This window comes from Cyanistes caeruleus, chromosome 5 (assembly GCF_971803275.1).
Source record: "Cyanistes caeruleus chromosome 5, bCyaCae1.hap1.1, whole genome shotgun sequence".
Classification (NCBI taxonomy): domain Eukaryota; kingdom Metazoa; phylum Chordata; class Aves; order Passeriformes; family Paridae; genus Cyanistes; species Cyanistes caeruleus.
The window spans coordinates 24,080,613-24,101,378 of NC_141705.1; the positions used below are offsets into that span (position 1 = coordinate 24,080,613).

Here is a 20,766-nt window from a genome sequence, read left to right on the forward strand (position 1 = left end):
AATGTTTCATTAAGTTCTTTTCTATCTCAAAGAAGATATGAAAAGCATGTTTCTAGAAGACATCATCTAGCTGGGACTTAATTGTTGGTTAGTATTGTGTCAAGAAGACTGGAAAGACTATAAACTTACTAAGACAGAATTGTTACCAGATCTAAGAAGAAGAAAGAGAATACCTTTAAACTTTCTAAGGAATAGAGTTAGATAACCTACAACAATATATCCTTATAGATCTGAAGTTTACTAAAAAGGGGGTATTTTTAATGAACACATTTGGGGAAAAAAAAAATGCATGAAAGTCCCCTTCAGCACAATTTCTCAGATCATACCAGCTAAAATGGACAAAAAGCTAAGAAGCAGATGTCAGTTTTTGACAAACTAACTTTTGCCAAGTAAAGGTGGATGAATTTTTCAAGTCTGACTCACACATTTGAAGAAATCAGGCAAACAGTATTTGCACGTACAAGCAGAGTTGCTTATATGGATTTGTTTCTGTCACATCAAAATCTTTTGCACAGATAAATCCATTAATTTTATAGTTTCAATACTTATGGAAGGCCTGAATTCCTAGAGAAACTCAGTGAATTCTGCCCTGCCAGAGACCACTCACTCAGTAGAGGGGCTTCCAGGAAAACGTTCAAAAATCCTGCTTCCAGTCTGAACTGCAGGAGACATTAACGAGACTTTTAGCCACACAGAGTGCAGTGCAAAAAGCTAGACCAGAGTTTTGGACGTAAGATTTAATGGCCTATGATACTTTTAGAGAATTTATTCTTACATCACAGACATTGAAATATATTCTTAGAAAGAATACAGTCAACAACACTCCCCCTTCAAACAACTTCATGCACATACACACATCAAAACTACTGTACACACCTACACGCATAAGCAAACACACTAACAAAATAAGACTACCCATTTCAAGTACACATAAAGTTTATTTCAACAAATAAATGATCTCAGGTTCATAAGTCAGACTACTTTAGCACCATATTGAATTCAAACCCCAAGAGTATTATTTTTGTTGACAGCTAGATCTGTTTAGTGAAGAACAGTTTCTAGAAGATCACAGAAATTACATTCCCTCAAAAACAGGTGTTTTCACAGGAACTTCAGAGTCTGAAAATGTGCTAACTAAAACATTATTATTTCAATAGTGAAGTAGCCACCCTAATGTCATACCAGGTATAACGCACCATTTTGTTTCCATGGTGGTTATCACCATGAAGTTCTGCTGTCTTAAAAACTATAAAGTTTTTACAAAATCTCTAAAAATACCAAATTCCAATAACATTCTGTTTCTTCTGTAAAATACAGTATATATGAAGAAAAATGCTGATAACTTCAATTACTTTAGTTTACAATAATGTACAGAATTAGTTTTGAGTAGTGGAGGCAATGTGGTCATGTATAAAATCTACATATATATATAGGAAAGACATTATGATAGAGAGAAAACCAGCTAGAAATTATATAATTTCAAATTATTTTTCTTAGGTGTCCAAGTATTTCAGGTAACACCTTGTGCCTTCCATTAAATTTAGTAGTTACAGAAATGCCTACAGACTAGTTTTTTCTGTAACTGTTTAAATAAGATTTATGAGTCTTTATTACATTTAAGTAAGGGAGAGATATGAACCTACATTTCCCACATCCTGCATGAATTTTTAAATTGCTGAATTATATCACAGTGGTGGTGCAGTTAAAGGGACTCAGTCTTTTACTGGTGTAAATGATTTAGTTGATATGCTTTGAGAACCACTAGAAGAATATCTTTCTGACATAAGAAGGTATTCTCATTTTCTGACTGCCACTGAGAATGCACACCAAACTTCTCAGCTCAGGAGGTACTGGTCATGCCCAGAAGCAGACATTAGTGTCTCAGAAATTAATACTTTCAGGAACTGAATGGTATTGAGAATTTGGGACTGCAGTTCCAATTAAATCAGATAAGGCAGCAAATAAGCATCTTTTATGGATTCAATCCAATCTGAAATATTCAGAGCAGGTTTACACAAATGCGATTACAAATGAATGAGAAGCCACTAATTACTGTCAAAAGGTTACAGATACATTACAATAATCCATTCCCAGCAGCACATTAATAGAGAAGGAAGTGTGCATGACAAGCAGTTCATGCAATGTTGTGGCACCTCAAATTTTTTGAGGCATTTTACAGTTTCAAGTACTTGGCAAATTCATAAAATTCAAGATTAAAAACAGCCTTAGCCAGCCTTACTACTGGTTACTTCATTATAAAAAAATGCTCCAGAAAAATAAGCACTGTAATTCTGAGTACTGCATTTGGTAAGACTTTTCCTCAGAAAATTAAAATTCACCTAGGAACTGCAAAGCAGCTTACCTGTCTGTTCTATCTGATTAGACCAGATACTCACAGCTTGTTCACTGAGCTCCATTTTCACAAGAGTAAAAAGTGATTATATTTTAAAAAACATGGCTACCATATTGAAGGTATAAAAGACAAAATGGCATATGCACCTCTAGTTAGCAGAAGGATCCAATAAAGATTAGTCTGTACTACTGACTGAAACAATATTTTTTTCACACATTTGGATGTTAGTTAAAATATATTTTTACCTCTCCTGACATATCAGGTGCCATAGGAATGACTGGCCACAAAGAAGAGTAGATTCCAAAGAACACTACCCAAAGTGCAATGCTTCCCCAGATTGCTATATGGCTGAACTGTTAAAGCAAACAAACAAAAAGGAACAATTAGTACAGATTCATTATAACATAAAATAACATCTTTGCTACCTAGTATTTACAATGCTATTTTGATATACTGAATTAAATTTCCATGTCTTGCATTAATTTAACTCTACTACTTCAGTTAGCTATTTCTTAAAGGAAAATGATACTATCAGCAGCAATATTACTGCATTTTAAGCCAAATTAAATTCAGTTACAGTAAGTCCAGAGCAATTTGATTTTTCTAGTTTAAGTACTACATTTGTCCTAATTTTCAATATTGAGCATTATTTTTTGTATGTGGATATTCTGTCCTTCCACACAGTAACTACAGTTTGCTACTGATAAACTGTTAAAGGCTGCAATACAACAAATAAGAAAACAATACAGTTATTCACCCATCATATTTCACAGAACAGGTCAGAATACAGTAAAGACATTTGCTTACCAAAGTCCAATATGAGGTCTCTAATCCAGCCTTCAAACACACAGTCAGAACCACAAACTTAAGGAGATAAAGACAGAGAGAGGATTCTTAACATGGAAATCTTAACATGCAGAAATTATTCGTTTGGTTAAACTTTAAGGATAAGATGAGAAAAAGTAAATTGCCGCTAGAAGATTTAAGGATACAACCCAGTAATGAGCTAATAATAGAACATTAAGAATTACTAGCTTCCATTAATAATGGCCACTCATTTGATTTGGAAAACTCTTTTTCTGCATTAGAAATCTTATCCTTGCTTCCCAGAACTCTGTAAATCTGGCTTTTATTAAGGTGTTAGCATCTTTATTGACAGTATTTTGGTTACAAGGAAAGGTTTGTGAAAAGTGAAGTCCTCTTCAGTAGACACTGAAGACCTTCTAGTTACAGACAGGATGACTGCAACCTTCTACACCAAGATAGATTTAGAAGACATAGATGCTGGACTGAAAGTCTGCAATTTTTCAAGTTTACATTAGTCTCAGCTTAAAAAAACCCTAAAGTTTTGTTCACTTCATGAGTAAATGAGTCATATGCACCAAATCCTGAAAAGCCCAAAAGTTAAATGTTGGTAATGTAAGACTTATGTTCTGCATACAAATAACATGCTGAGTAAGTCTGTTATGTCATTTTCATTATTCCCTCTGATCTTTACTCTTTTCTTATCTCTACATTTTTTATGAAGCAGTCTCTGAAAACATCACATTTGTAGGACATGCTCCATTTTCGCTTACAGAGGAGCAGCAGGAGAAAGTTTATAATCCCACAGCAAGGACTAGCTGATCCAGGAAAATTGTTTATCTCTTTACTTTGAAATTCACTCAAGCAGGTTTTCTGTTTACCAAAGAAATAGTTACTTCATTTTGTAACTCACTCATGAATGTGTGTCACAAGATTTGCTTTATATGTAATCTGAAGAATCTGAGGCTGAAAAACGGAGTTGCAAACACCAAGCTCCAACAGCTATAGTTTAAATTCTAATTTGTTGGACAAGTTGGCTTGAAGCATTGAACTTCAAGCAGCCTCAGAAATTCAGAAGAAATGTACTTCAATTAGAAGCTGAAGCAACTAGATAAGCATGTATGACAAATCTTGCACTATGTCTGGTGCACAGAAGGATACAAATACTGCCAGAAAGCTTCCACCTATAAGCTTATAAGTTCAATTCTGAAATCCTGAAATCTCCTATTTCAATTGAGCTATTAAAGACAAAAAAAAAATAAAAAAAAAAAATCAAAAAAAAAAATCACAGCAATTATCTAAAACGTGTGTGAAATTAATCAGAAGAAAATTGAGGACACTTATGAGTATTGTAATTTGCCTGGTCTATCCAGTTTGGGTTCTGTATTTTGATGTGTGAAAAAAAAAGAAGTATGGAAAAATAACCCAAACAAACTCATTTGGTACACTTCTTTGCTACTTAGGTCAGTCATAAGAAACGTAAACATCCTTCAAGATGAGATCAAACAGTCCCTCTGCACAGACAAAACATATACACAAAACAAACACTGCAGATCTCTGGAAAAACAGATACACAATGAGTATAGAGCTTTTACTGACCTGTGATGGGATCATATCTGATACCCCTAGCAAAAATCACCAGCTACACACAGTCACTCCCTTAAGAACATGAGGTTTATTGGTCCCTCCTCTGCTTCCACCATACTCACAGTAGTGCACTAAATCCTAACCAGAAAGCAAGAACTCAAACTGGTACTCTGTATAAAGACTGAGCTTTTTTTAAAAAAAAAAAACTCTCAAAAATGGTCATACAGGTATTTTCACAGCACTCTATTCCTATTTGTAATTTAGGTTTATAGAAATGATTCCAGGACATATTATGAATCATTGCATATTTCTGACTTTATTTGTGGATCCAAAGAAACTAAACAATATCAACTTCTGAATTCCTTTCTTACTGACTTTTGCAGAACTGATGACTGCAGATTTCTAGAAGGCATATTGAAAACAGTATGAGGAATGAGAATTACCTTAGCCTCAGACTTTTGATATGACTGACAAGTGCTCATACACTTTACATGAACAAATTTTAAAATAAATCTCTCCACCCTCATTTTGAAAATCTCTCAATATTCCTGTATGTATGTATCATTCCAGATTTCCTTGAATTCCTGTGCAAGAGCAGGAAAACATTAATTGCAACTTCTACATTTCTCTAGACTTTTAACCTGAAGTAAAGGAAAATAGTCTTTTTTGGAAATTCTTGCAGGTTAGTAGTAAGAAATTAACCTCTCAAGATGGTCAAGTTTCAGATCTTCTAGTTGAAAACCAGTTGCAGAATGTGACACACAAGCAGCATTGTGACCTCTGTTTTAGCATGTGTCTAGAGTATTTTCCTTTTATTTCAGTTATGATGTTTCCTTATTCCCCAAAGAAGTGATTTTGATGTGAATTCATATTACAGCCTCCTTACTTCAACAGAAGAATTAATTTCTTTTTTGTACCTGCCGACAGTGAGCAACTTGAAAAATTAATTAAACTTTTAACATTGAAGAACAGAGGACAGTAAGGATAAATCTAATTTTGCTTCTAAGAGAGATCTTAGAGAACCTGCTATTGAGTGACATTCATATCTAGTAAGTGGAAAGCACATATTTAACTTTACTGATTTATTCTAGGAAATAAAAGATTAAAATGGAAAAAAAAAGCCAGTAATGACTAGCATGTATAAGAGCAACAGAAGTTTACAGTTAGGTATGGATCAGGTGTACTTCTGGTGGTTTGACTGCCTCTGAAAAGGCATCCCACAACCTTTGTTCAATATGGCTCAATGCCTCTTTTAAGGCCTCATAATAAATTAAGAGAGAGAGAACAGGATTGTATCTTCAGAAGTCCACAAACTACTTCTATAATCAATAACCTGAGATTTCTCCAATGCAGGAACTTAAGCTAAATTAATAAGCATGCTAATTAGGGAATTATAATTCACATTATTTAAAAAAACCAGACAGTTTACAGTAAAGGACAAATATATCTCCAGCATCTTTATCAAACTGCTTTGTTTAAAAATTGGAATTAGAGTATAGTGCATTTCAAAACTTCTCAAAGAGTCGTTCAAAAGCCATTTCTTACTGTTTAGACACTTCTTAAGGCACTGCACTGACTTGAGTCTTCTATGAAGAGAATTACTAGTAATAGTAGCACCATATATTTAAAATAATGCCAATATAGACTCACAGTGTATACAGTGTTACCCAGGAGCAGGTAATCAGAAGTTTTGCCATTGCCGAATACAGTACCTGGAAAAGGAAACAGGATAAAAATAACATTTAAACGTCCATAACAGCACTACATACAATGTTAATTTTGATACATAAGAGATGGCAGCACTTTCTACAGAGAAAAATAGATTTAATCTTGAACTGCACTGAACACTAGAGATCTATGCCTTGTATCATGCTTAGTGCCCTAAAACTTTCAGTGACTTCAAGGATTGTGCAGGAAACAGGAACTTTTTGTGACACCACATACAAATAAGACCAACTTTGTATTCAGTAGCAGTGCAATTAGAGTTTCTTTTAATATCAGAGATATAGAATCTTATTTTCTGAAAGATGTGAAGTATAATGGTTACAGTATATATTGATTGTAATATATAAGTAAGCAGAAAGCTTAGAGTCAGATTTTCACAAGTTCTGTTATTTTTGGTATGGAAACTTATCTTTGCTCTTACCCGTATTTCTGAATTCAACTTTAGTAAAAATGCAAAATATACTCAGTTTAAATTCTTGAGATGCTTGCCATTCATAAAATTTTCAAAATTTACCCAACTCAAATATGTGGATGCGTGTAAGTACATATCCATTTGGCACATAAGGAAACACACACACATGAGTTATGCAGAGTCAGAGCTCTCAAGAGATGCATTTCCATAAAAAATTGTATTTTTATAAAAACCACATGTGTTTCCGAAGTTTAGGATTCTAAAGCAGTGAATTTTCCATTATTTATCAGAAGTTCATGACTATTTTTACAGCAGAGGCTTTTCTGATCCCAGTTCTGTCAAATTTCTTTTTAGACATGGGACAACTGAATTATTATGAGGAAATTCCTCATTCTCAGTTAAAAGTACTGAGGTGGCTACATTTTCACATGTTCAGTTTTGAAATGCTTTTAGCATTTAGTGTCCAGGTTGTTCATATACCACTACTAAACTAAGTAAACGATAACACTGCTGTAGAGGTTCTAAGCACTGGGATATTGCTTTTTATTGCATTATACAGAGTAATCAAAATTCTGTGTAAATAGCAAGTAAGGAATAATGTAAAAGACAATAAAAAAAGAAAAGAATAAGAAAGACGGATTTTTAAAGAAGCTGTATTGGGGGAAAGAGAATAATAAAGGTTTTTTTCTGTGAGGGGCATTGAGGGATGGATTTATCGCTCCTCTGACTAGGCTGGACAAAGGAAGGTGGCAAAAATGGGGCTAAATGCTGATAAAAATGGCATGTAGTTGGAAGTACTTATTTTCCACTACCTCAGCTGGCATATGGTATATTAAACACTGCTAATTAAGTATGTTTTCATACTTGTGTTGAATGTTTTTCCAGCCTTCATATCATCTTTATATATGCTTGAAACTAAATCCATTTTGGTTGCAGATGAAAAATGCTCCTCTGTAAAAGCTTTTTAGGACTTGTGAAGACAGGTTAAGACAGGAAAAAAATGATCTATTTACTGATATTCTGAAAGAGACAGCAGGGGACAGCTTCACACAAAAATATTGGAAGAGAAGTTTTCCTTAACCTAGCTGCCTCCCATTCCATGATGAGGAGCTCACAATGGCTGCATCCTTAGCTCTAGTGATACTGGTTGCATTTCTGACACTTCCCCTATTTAACTTTCTCCCTGGACAGACACCAAGAAGGACTACAGGAGCTGAAGCCTGAAAAAAAAAAGCTAAGATTGTAGCTTATTTTAAAGATTATACAAAAGAGGGAACACCTGGTGAATTTATGAGTACATATTGGCTTCAGCCATTTATGCGGACAAAGTTTTATCCGAGGAAGCTTCTGTGAAGATTTATGTGTCACTTTTTGTATCCACATGAGAGTACATGGAGTGTAGACTCTGTGTAGTGTACAATGGTAAGGTCCCATGGAGCCAATTCTGACAAACAATTCTTACAAATCCACACTTATTCTCTGATCACATATTTCTTGATAGACCCCATTATGACATATGCAATTTGAAATTTTCTACTTACAGATAAGAACCAGGTGGACAATCAAGACTAAGACTAAACAGGTGAATTTGACCAAGAGAAGGGCTCCAAGAGATTTTAATCATCTTCAAGATTTGGTTTTCAGCATTCTAATAAATACTTGCTAATATATGCATTGCACTGCTTTACAATCTATACCTACCTAAAGAGCATACTGAGAATAGGACAGAGGAACAGGTAGGCAGCTAAGTCTACTTCCACCAGCCAGAGTTCTGGGACTCAGCACTCTAATGCACAAAGCTGAGCTGTACCTTTCATATTTCAGGATCTACCTGCACCTCTTCTTTGCTAAGAGAAGGAGGAAGCAGGGACCTGTTCTCACAAGTTCCTGTCTCTGGTACTCCTTAGGAAAATAATAGCATTATTTCCCTTTCCTCTTTATACATACAGACACCAGTGACTTAATTAATAGCCTATCTCATTTTGCACTCATATCTCCTTCATGCAAAACTCTGAGCACCACCAGACACCCAGGTACTGATTATATCACCTCACAATGTACACAATTTTCCCAGGCCCCAATTCTGCTCCCCAACCTACCCTAGCAATGAGAGGGAAGGCAGCAGGCAATTTGTTCAGACTTGCAGAGGCCACTTGCCAGCAAGACAGTTCTAGCCCAGGCTTTGCAGGCTGAGAAAGCTGAGCTCTCACAAGTGCTTGTACAGGTATCTCTGCCATTCACACACAAACTCTACTCTGCATCACCATACACTTATCCATGGTGTATTGCATAAATCTCTCACATGGATTGGCTACAGCTCTGAACAGGGATTTAAGTTTGAATTTGAGATTATGGTTTTAGAGTATGCACTGGTATTTTGGGAATCTCGTTCCTCCTAGGCTGTCTAAATCTCTCCAATGCAATCTGTTGCAACTGAACTCACATTCAGTGTGATGTGAGTGGCCTTCAGAGAAAATAGGCTACCACATACCTCCCTTTACCTATTAAGCGTCACTGAGTGTTTTTCCCTTAACCTTTAGGCACACAAGCAGCTGTGACTGTCTCACTATCTAGTCTCAGTAGTTTCAAAATGTCCATGAGAACATTTCTGTCCCCTATGTCAGGGCAGACTGCTTGGCTGCATCACCAAAACTGAGAAGAAACTGATTTTCAGAAAAGCTGCAAGGTACACACTTGTTATTTTTCTCCCCAAAAAATGGAAACAAAACAAAACTCCACCTTTAAGAAAGCTCTTCCAGCCCCGAAATTCCCACAAAATGGAAGCAATGCTTTCAAGTTTCCTTTAATTAACACCACTTTCCTCTCAACCACCCCACTTCCTTCTGCAGCTCAAATGCATACACAACAGTTGAACTGGAAGATGGACAGGACTGAGCCAGTCCAAGATGTCACTGTTCCTCTGCCCCAATCCTAGTCATAGATATATAAACTAGCAGGATAGTAGGAGGACAGAATGTATACACCATAAAAACAAATGTTGACAAAATGTAGGAGACAATACAAGAGACAGTAGCATTTTAGGATCTCGTAAGTATTTACCGTGGTAGTGTATTTTATAAAAATTAGCATAATTAAATAGCAATCTTTTTTTCTCCATCTTGTTTCAGTTTACATAAACACTACTGAGATAGTTAAATGTGTATGTACATAATATTATTCCTACTTTTAAACAGATCCTAAATGAAACATTTTATGTATATGGCATCTGGTTTAGTTCTAGAAATGGTATCTTGAAATTTCATCACACTGAACTGTTAGTATTTATAAATCTTCCCTTAGAAAAAAGATAATATTTGGAAATTATGTACTTTTCAACATTTATATTTTTATTTTTTTGTAATACTTACCATGCTGGAGGGCTTTTAGTGGAAACCAAAACAGAATGAATGAGTGGAAGAGGCCATTTAAACAATGAACCCAGAAAACCTAAGAAAGGGAAAACAGAAAATCCATGAGAACCATTTGCAATAAACTAGCTCTGTGAACCCTGACCTTTCTTTTTATCTGTGTGTTAGATTCACAAAATGTGTTTTTGTTAGGCCACCACTGTGAAGCAATATAACTGACAGGCACTTTCTGCCTCTTAGCTCTTCATGGGTCATTTGTTTATTTTTATGCCTTGAAAAAAGTGTGTATTATCTCCTCCTTTTAATTTCAGTTCAGAAGGGAAATTAAAATACAAGCATATGGGAATATCATCAGAAAAATTAAACTAAATCAGACAGCTGGAACAATTGCTACATTCTAAGTGGGGAATTAAAAAGGACTCTAGATTTTATAATATGCATTTAGTATTATAATAAATTTAGATAGTAGAAAAATTAAAACCTGAGTTACACATATGCCTAACCTATATATTACCTGCACCTCTTCTTTGCTAAGAGAAGGAGGAAGCGTGGTATATATTACCACACACAAAGGAATTTATCCATTTCTTCCTTAAATTTCTTCTGACATACTCCATTCTTGAGGAGCACAGTTTGATCATAATTCCTTTAATGTATTTTCTAAACAATTGAAGCTTTACTTTCAAACTTATTTTCATTTGTAAAAGATGCCTTCTGCAAAGAATTCTACTGAGAATAAACACTCTATTAATGCTTTCCATAATATATTGCATATTGACATAAAAAGAGTTAATAAAAAATATGTAGCCCATTCCCTTCAGTATGGCAATTATGTTTTTTTTCACTAACAATGCTTTTGACTGTTATGGCTTTTATTGTAACTGACTGATGTGTATCTTGAGTTAAGTTAAGGTGTTCAAACAGTTGAAATTAAGTTGCCTGTCTCACATTTTCCACAATGTCTCAAAGTCTTTTGTTAGATTATACAGCTACACTAGATTGCATGGTCCAATTTATACTCCAATACTTTGCACATCTAAACTTGTGCTACTCATTAACCTTTGTCTCTCCTTCTTGCTATGTCATTACCAGAAGTTTTTATTTGACAGAAAGCACAGGTGGGTGCAAGAAAAATTAGTTCTACTTTTCCATTTTCCTGACCAATTCTTTTTGTCCCATGCTAATCCTTTAACCTCTGTCATGACCTCATAACCTTTGATCCCTTTTACCATAACAAATATCTGCATCAATATTCAAGGCAGTAATGTTTCCAAATCTTTAACACCAACTATTCAACTTATATAGGTGGGAATTCTGTAGCTGGTGAATTTGTAGACGTTTACAGCCACAGAATTTCCAATTAAGTCAACAATAGATTTGTGCAATAAAAAAAAATATTAAAAGCTTATTTTAAAACAGAAAAAACAGCTGTTATAACTCATTCTTGCGCTATTTATTAAAACTATCACAACACAAAATTGTCTGTATTTATGGGATCATGAAAAGCCTCATATTTGTAAAACATTCAGAGGGACACGAGAGACTGTGTTACCTAGTGTCCTTACAACTTTCAGGTTGGCTTTTGTAGGTGAAGGGATGAAGTGAGGAAGAAGTAGAAAAATCTCATCTGCTTCAGTGAACAAAGTTTAGACAAATAATTATGTATGTATATTGGGGTAACTCCAGTTATACAGCACAAGTGGCACAGACATAAGAGCTAAGTATGCTGTATCAGTTCTGCACATCTACTGCAGACCATCACAGGCAGGCATTGTTAATTCATGGATATACTGAAATGTCCCCAAGGTTAACATAAAATGACATTACTTGAAATGTCACATTTACACAAAATAAAATCAGAAGGAACTCTTACGAAAATCAAATACTCATGAAATCTCAGATTCAGGCACAAGTTTAATTTAGGTTTTTTTAAGAGATTATTTATGGGCAATGCTGTAGGAATTTTGTATATTTTATGTATTAAAGAGCCCTATATTATTTTACTACTACTTATGCCAGTCTCTCTAAGATGAATATCACCCATTTCCCACCAAAAGTAGCCTCAGATTCCTTTTGATCCACACTGACACATCCTTGACTCCAAGTATTTCTTCCCCAAACTCAAAATTAAACCATAAAATCACAACTCCAAATTGACAAAGAATAGTACCACGTCCCTCCCTCTACAAATCTAGTGACAGTTCTTATTGTCCTCTGCAACACTTCTCCACAGGCTTCAGTAATCCATTTCCATATAACAGTACAAATACATACAGCTCAGCGACAGTGAGATCTAATCACTTCTGCCTACAGAAGACAGCTTTATTACCAGCAGGAAAAAAAAAAAAAGATTGAAAAAAATGAAATCCTTGTTGGCCATTTATATGCTTAGTAGAAATTAATATATATATGTATCATTAGTACCATTCACTGGCATGTGTACACCTGGAAGCTAGTAATAAAAAATCCCCTCCAATTTAATTATGAGCAGCATAGAACAAAAAGTGTAACTACACTGAATTCCTATGAATTTTTGTTTTATTATGTTTGATTTTTACAAAGATCTACCTTAGTGTTAAAGTCCAGTGCATTTTGGGAAGTCTTGTATAACTCAGGGTATTTCAGCATGTTTTCTTTTCGGCAGGATCTCTCAAATATTCCAAGAGTTAGAGGAGGCATTGCTGTAAACATCTAGTAGATGGTTTAAAAAGAAAAAATTGGAAAACTTTAGAGGTGACGATTTGCTTAAACATTGGTTACTCAAGAAACATTCACAGTTAAATATAACAACTAAAGGCACACAACTTGTCTTACCACATTGTAAAGACCTATACACCATCTTTCAAAAAGAATTTGTCCAGAAAAGCCATTGACAAATGCAAACCAGACCTGCAAAAGATTAGAACTGTGTATTACTCAAATGTCTTGCAAGATACAATAAACAGATTTTTCCTCAGCTTCTCAAAAACGGATATCCCTACAACACATTTACAACACAGTTGAAAATGCTCTGGTTTAAACCCAAATGAAAAAAATAATGTTACACCCAACTTTCAATCAAGAACAGATAGATAGTGAGCAATCTAGTCAGATACATGAGCAATTCCATATAAATAGGAAAACATTCAAAGGAGGTAACTATTTTCAGAAGAAATGACAGGTCCTTTGGTGATTTAAGCTCACTTAATTCTTAATGAAATAAAAATTCTGAGAAATATGGGCTGGTGGAGTGGGAACCTACAGATCTTCCTATTGTTAGCAAACTTGACTAGCAGAATTCATAGATTAAACTGCTGTTTGGAACTTAAAACTACCAATAATCCTTACTCATGAAAGGATTAGGCTTTACCAGACCACTAAAGCAGAACTACTTAGTTAAGAAGCACTAACTCAGCTACATGTTAATTTTAGAGAGGGAAGTGGACATCTCTTTAATTGCATCATTTTGATATTTTTTTTGCTAAAAGGTTAAAAGAAAACAAATTTAATTTGAAAGGTTTGATAACATATTTTCTAACGTTTTTCAGCATAGCATGCAGCATATCTACTTTCTCCTGTTTCCTCATCCTTGTATTAGCTCAATAATGAAGTGGAGAAGCCATACATCTGATTAATCTTTATTAACAAGTTACACTGAAACTATATTTTCTAGGACAAACATAGGCTCTTAGCTAAGACCAGTCAAAATCATCTGAACATTCTACTTCATTTAAAACTCATGTTTTTCAAATGAATTTTTAGATGCTGCTTTCTTACAGTTCACATTCCACTGCACTTCATTAAAGGAGCATGAATTGCTACAATCAGTATGTATGTTTACCACCCAGGCTGCCCTCCAGGTGACTGGCATCTATGAACAAACTCAGGTTTATGATTTTAATGCCTGACCATGTTTGTGATTGAGATGGAAAACTTCCTGAATTTGGCAACTATTAACACTTAAAATGGGAGGTAAAATCCAGCCAAAATTGCTACTTGTCCAACAGATAAGAAGAAATTTTTTTAGTGGCCACTTACTAAAACAAGATTGGATACAAAGTCATGACTGTTCAAGGCTGCAATTCAGAAAGAGAGAATACCCTTAATTTTTCAGTATCTTATAATGCTAAATTTGTTTACTTCAGTAGATTTAAGTGCAATAAGCACAATTTTCTAACCTTTCAGACTATACTCTGAAAAGACAATGGAATTACTTTATTTCAGCAGAATCAGATTTGTATCAGCTCTTTTGATTTTTGACTTTCAAAATATGAATTATGATTTAATTGTGATGGATTTAGCAGACATTTGTTGGCAGCAGTTTCTCAATAGCTGAGCATAAGGGTGCAAGATGACTACATAATCAATTGTACATTACAGAATAATTAATTATGCACTCAACATCAGTACAATTGATACTTTTTTTTTACCTTGTTTGTATCAAATACTGGAGTAAAGTTTAGAAATACTGATTTGAAAGGGTTAGGGTGGTAGAACATATGTGACTCAGTTGCTGATAATAAATATGTGAACATCTCATTGCTGGCAATTTTAGACAGAGTTAAGAAAGTATCACTCTCTAGGAAGAAAATAAAAGACTATAATTACACATAGACTTGACCCTTCACAACCAAGGAGTATATGGAAAAGACATTAACTTTCTACTGTGATTTAACTAGCAGCCAAAGTGTTATAAAACACTAATTTTAAATGAAAGGCCTAAATATATACACTGAATCAAATCCACTGCTCTTAGAGGTAAATGATGTTAAGCAACACTTGGAAATGTTTTGGAGTGACTATTAAAAAGCAATGAAAGTATTTAGGATAAAATTTCATTTTACAATGAAATGTAAAGCTTTCAGCTTATTTTGTACTGAATTTAAGTTAGAATTTTCAAGGTATTTAAACTGAAAATGGTTTTACTATAAAATTGTCAAGAAATCCTTCAGGGCATAATATTGACTTCCTGAAACATTAGCATTTACTTTCTTCTAAAGAAAGCATGCATTTTAGTTCATTTTAGTGTAATAAGGGACTGAAATACATCTTGGTCAGAGGTCTAGATGCAAACTAAAAAGAGATGAAATTTGGTAGCATCTCTAAGTTCTGAACTTCTTATGGAATCTATCAAAAAAGTCCATGAAGAAGAAATCTTTCAATGTGGCTAAAAGCAGTGGTCTCCAGTAGAAACACTACTGTTTAGTGGAATACTAGATATTTAACTTTAAGAGACAAAACATCGTTAGTATCTAAGCAGAAACATTAATTTTATATTGTTTACAACATATTATTTGAATTTTCACCTTCAGAACAACTGGCTCAAATAACAATGGCTCAAAATTAAAAGATCTAAAAGGTGGAAAAAGAAAAGACAAAGGACAAATACAGCCCTTCCCTGAAACTGGGAAGAAAAGAACCCATCTATTTGCCTTAACTTCTGAATCTTGGGGCATAGAAAATCACACTCAGCTCTATATGAAAAAAGTAATATGGAGCTTACTACATTATTAATAGTAGAATGACAAGAAATCCTTGCTCTGCAGTGGGTAATTTATTCAGAGACAAGCGTGTTTCATCCTAGTTATGATGGACAATGAAGGTAGCTGTACCTGCAAATAAATTCTTAGGATGCTGTACATGATACTAATTTAGGAGCAGACTAAGACTCTCTTAGGTTATAGGCCCTACTCTAACAACTCAAATTACTAATCCAGCTCCCCTTTACAGAAGGATAGGTTATTGGTATTCTTAAAAAGTATTTTAGACTATATATGTGAACAGGCAGTGAAAATTCAGACCATTCTGTAATTCAACAGCTACAAAATTTTCCATTGAAAAGGAAAGGTTTAGATCCCTCAGCTTGTCTAAAATGAGATAGACTTCAACACAGATCCTTGTATTTTTAAGTTTTCCAGCCACATAATGCAAAAATGTGGGCATGAGCACCATCACCTTCTGCTGTGTGTGTTTCAAACTGAACTTGGTGCCTTTTGCACACCTCAAGGAAGCCATGGCATAATGAACCCCAGCAGCTGAAGTGTGCAGCTCAGACCCAGTGTGAGTACATGCAGGAACCCTGCTCATGTTTGGGGTTATGCATTATATGGGTCTCACTATAATCATGGCTATTCATCTGATATGTCCGGCGAAGGAAATCAGGAACAAAATTCCAGTTATGGATGTGAATGGCAGAATATGGGTAACTCAGTAGTGGGAAGAAAAGAGCTTGGGGGAGGGGGGAAAATAACGTCATCCAAAGTTTTTGGAATTAAAAAAGTCATTACAGCTCTAATTACTTAATAAATTAATTATTTTCATAGTATCACTTAAATTGCTACAAACAGCCATGTTTAAAAATCTGTGACAGAACTTCAAATCTCAACTCCACACATCTGTTTCTTCTGCTTGTCTTTGACTTTTACTCTTTAATTTGATGCTTCATGTTGGGTAAAAATCAAATCTTATTTTTTAAAATTATAAATTCTTTTTATTTAATATTAATCAGTTACTTTATACTATTACTAGTTATTACCAGATAGCAAAATGAGAAGTAGGAATAGGAAAATTTTGTTCCTCTGATGTCAAAGGCTGGTTTGTATAACTTCATAAAATTAGTAGTTTAACAGCAGTTACACATTAATGGTAATTACAAAACTAAAACCAATCCACAATGGAGTTCTCAATCATGAGCTCAATCTCAATCTCAACCACCATTATAAAGTAATGACAGCCCCTCCAAATAAGTATGAGACTTTGCATAGGCTTATCCTACGTGAGTGTGATGCTGTGTACAAGCTTAATAAAGCACATTAGTGGTCTATTAGAGATTCAGAGTTTTCACTTGAAATTTAGACTGGTACATCAGAATACAACCTCTCTAGTCATTGTGACTAGTCCTATACAAAAATGAAGCCCATATTTAAATAGCTATTGCATCAAGACACAGAGTAGAAAAACATTATTACAGACCGTTTCTTGTTTCTTATGAATAGGATTTTAAATGTCAATAAGCACTGATCGCCGTGCCTGAGTGTAAGAATATAAAAAGTATAGACTTTTAACATTTTCTGAACTAAGAAACCAACGGACATCAATTTCATACCAGTCCTGGAATGCCTAGGATGAAGGCTTTATTTTAGATTAAATTGAATATTTTCCACTACTTTCTTGATTAGTACTGAGCAGACATTTAAAAATAGGATACACATCTATTAAGTAAAGGTAGGTATTTTTAGTTACTGTCAGAATAAGAAGAAACTTGTTTAAAGTAACTTCCAGACATGCTTTTCACAGTACTATTTTCTAAACTCCAAGACAGAGGAGGTGTGGCCACAAAAGCCTCACAGAAGTTTTCCTGATGTAGCATTTCTGCATATTAAGCAGCAGCTTACAAATACTCATTGAGCTCTCTGCTCCCACGCCTGATCTGTACAAAAAAACTGAAAAGAGAGACTCAAGACCAGCAGTTGTCCTTTCTGGAGACATTCAATGATGAATTTCTGCCCATTCACTCACAGTATTGACATGAGCTATTAACATCTCTGAAAAGTCTTCTGAGCTGACAAACGTTTGATATACAGGAATTCAAGTAGAATTCATTTTGTCTTCCAGAGAAGGTGTGTATGGCAAAATGCTTGTGAGCATTGTACATAAAGGGTCATAACAACCCATATCAAAATGATCTCTTTGCCCTTCCATCTGCTCAGGAGGAAGAGATTACCTGTTCATGAAATCAAAGCCTTTTGAATTTTAGACTACGATCTCTGTAGTTTCTTTCTTTCTCATAAAATACAAATAGTGGGATACTTTTATCTGATTTAAGTTATAAATATACGATATGTTTGCAGGTGAAAACAACAGAAATCTAAGAAAAATACGTTAACATGTTCTAAAGCCAAACTCTGTATGCTTTCTATAAGCAAAGTATACATCAATATTGTTTTTTTCAAATACTTCTAGAGCTAGTGCTAATCAGTACTTCTGGAAGTCTGATCATGTAAGTAGATATCCAGCCTTTGAAATACAGGATCTAAAGTCTGCCACTTCTAAGCAAAAAAGGCTCTTTAGTGAACTTGCTTTTTCTATAGCTTCCTACTTTATATTTTCCTGAACGGGCTACAGATTTGCTGCTACTTAGATAGAAATCTATTTGCAATAGTAACACAGTAAGGAGAGAAAAAAGAGGAAATTTAGAAAATGTAAAAATATGGTAAGAAAAATGCACTATTTTGGCTACAACTTTTGTGCATAAAAACAAGATAAAATATTTTAAAATACTGTAAGTTAGGTCACATAGATAAGTATCAAAATTGGAAATATTAATCTAATGTTTACAGCAGGTTTAATAGAAATAAGGCATTTTCTTCCAGTAAAACTGAATACTTATGTTTTCAAGTTTAAGATACTAATTTGAAAATACATTTTATAAAATCTATGAAAATTTAAAAAGTACCTGTTAACCCCATTAATGTTAAATTACATAAGACTATCTGTAAAATTTATTTTGTGGTCAAGATTTTCCAAAATTAATTTTTTTTTCCACGTTTTTAACCCAAAGTTTCATTGTGAATATAAAGTTTGAATCAATTATAAATGTAATTACTATATATATTTGATTATAAAAGACGCAGCAGTTGTTGGAAGAAAGACAGGGGAAAGAGGAGCTTTAAAAATGTATTTAAAAATATGTTCAAAATTTTATGGTTGCTATATGGTCATGAAGATAGTAAAAACTGTAATTATACATTCTGCTCTGACCATACCTGTCAATAAATGTACTCTTATTACAACACAATCCTCTCATACCACTGTATTTTTCAAAAGATTTTACTCCTTGCAGTTCCAGGTGAAAAATCTAGGTCAGCTACTTTCAGGAAAGTATTCCTGTTCTTTAACAGGAGCCTGAGGATGCACAGCCACCCCATTCAGCAGGTGAAAGGTACCCAAGAATGGAACTAAACTCGTCTGTAAAATGCCTGGACACCGCTCTGAGCAGCATCCGGCCTGCAGTGCAACAGAGACCTTTGAGAGGGCTTCAGATCGTGAATGCAGCAGTCCCTGACGCCAGTGCAAAGAGCTGAAGCACACACATCTCTGGGTAAATTCAAAACAAACTTGTAACTGGATTCCTTAATTACTGCAATGATGTTACATGTACAGCATTTTAATAAACTAGCAACACATTTGGTACTAATATTTACTATGCATTTTTAAAACAATTGGGTTTTTTAAAGTAAAAAAAATATAAATTAGTCAGTTTATTTAAAATTTTAAGATTCAGTACTAGTAGGTATTTATTTACAGTAAAAACACTTCTTTAAAATAATATATAATAACCAAAAGCTCAAAATTAAAAATTACTTTCAAGAAGTAGCATTTCATGTACTGTATAATTACCTCGATAATATAAAGGACTATATTTTTGTAGAAGCAATACAAGATGCATTTAGCTACTCTGTTATAATTCCAGGCTCCATGAACCAACAGCAAGTTCTTCAAATACTTGAACTGCAAAACACATGAAAAATGAACAAACATACAATTAAAATATACATACATGAATATTAACACTATTTTAAAATATTTTATTGTAGTATTTTGCAGTGTAATGATTTACCTGAGCAATTGAGTAGTCTGAAGAATTAGCAGCCTGTAGACCTTCATTCCCACTGATACCAACACCAACATGTGCTGTTTGTATCATACTAACATCATTTGCTCCATCACCAATCGCTAGAGTTACTACCTTAACTTGTTTTTTAACCATTTCTACAACTTCAGATTTTTGAAGCGGTGATACCCTAAGGGATAAAGAAAGAGTCAGGCTTAAATCAGGACTTTCAAATTAATGCACTTTTGGAACATACTTAATATTCTGTGAAAAGGTAATAAACCCAGACCAATTAACATCCTGGTTAGTGTTGTGGTCTTGGTATTGCCCTTCAAGGGTAACTGCTAAAAGCACATTCATAAAAAACAACATTTCTGAACTCTGGACTACTTAAAAGCTGAAAGAGGATTCTATATTGAGGAAATCACTTTACCAAGTGTATTAGAGAGAACTGATTTAAAATGTATTTAAAAAAAATAAAGGAATGAAAAATAATAGAGCCTTCAAAATGAAGGTGGCTACGTAATCACATTATTCGGCAGCCAGCACAACACATGCACAACTATTTGACTTCTGAAAAAGCTGCGTGGGATGAGTGGAAAACCTGGGATGAAAGTTTCTGGGCAACAGCCCTTCTGAAAAAATTCTGTGGTCCACCTATATGAAAAAAATCTTTCTGTGATCTTCTGGTACATGTTTTATTTGAACTCTGCTGTAGAGAATTATACCAAGACTTGCTACAGCCAGCTTCTACAGAAGATTCCTGAGTACTTATTTTTCATCTAACTTTTCAGGAACAGTGCCTTAATTCCTTTTTAGATAATTTTATAGGGTCAGCTGGAAGATGGCACTGTCATTGCCTCAAGTTCATGTTGAAATCAGTAAAAGATATTTTTCATTCATTCCGCTCACTCTTAGCTGTACA

At 34.3% G+C, this 20,766-nt stretch overlaps 1 protein-coding gene across 9 annotated transcripts in view; it reads right to left on the reverse strand.

Moving 5' to 3' along the window:
• The window catches only part of ATP8A1 (ATPase phospholipid transporting 8A1), a 102,008-nt gene that overhangs the window by 21,031 nt on the left and 60,211 nt on the right, over positions 1-20,766 (reverse strand). For all 9 annotated transcript variants that reach the window (XM_086888363.1, XM_086888365.1, XM_086888364.1 and 6 more), the window contains 8 exons: positions 19,848-20,031; positions 19,628-19,738; positions 13,064-13,138; positions 12,818-12,940; positions 10,250-10,328; positions 6,395-6,456; positions 3,161-3,217; positions 2,599-2,706 (listed from right to left, as the gene is read on the reverse strand). In XM_086888363.1, coding sequence (XP_086744489.1) covers positions 2,599-2,706; positions 3,161-3,217; positions 6,395-6,456; positions 10,250-10,328; positions 12,818-12,940; positions 13,064-13,138; positions 19,628-19,738; positions 19,848-20,031 — 799 coding nt within the window. The remainder of the gene's footprint in view (positions 1-2,598; positions 2,707-3,160; positions 3,218-6,394; positions 6,457-10,249; positions 10,329-12,817; positions 12,941-13,063; positions 13,139-19,627; positions 19,739-19,847; positions 20,032-20,766) is intronic.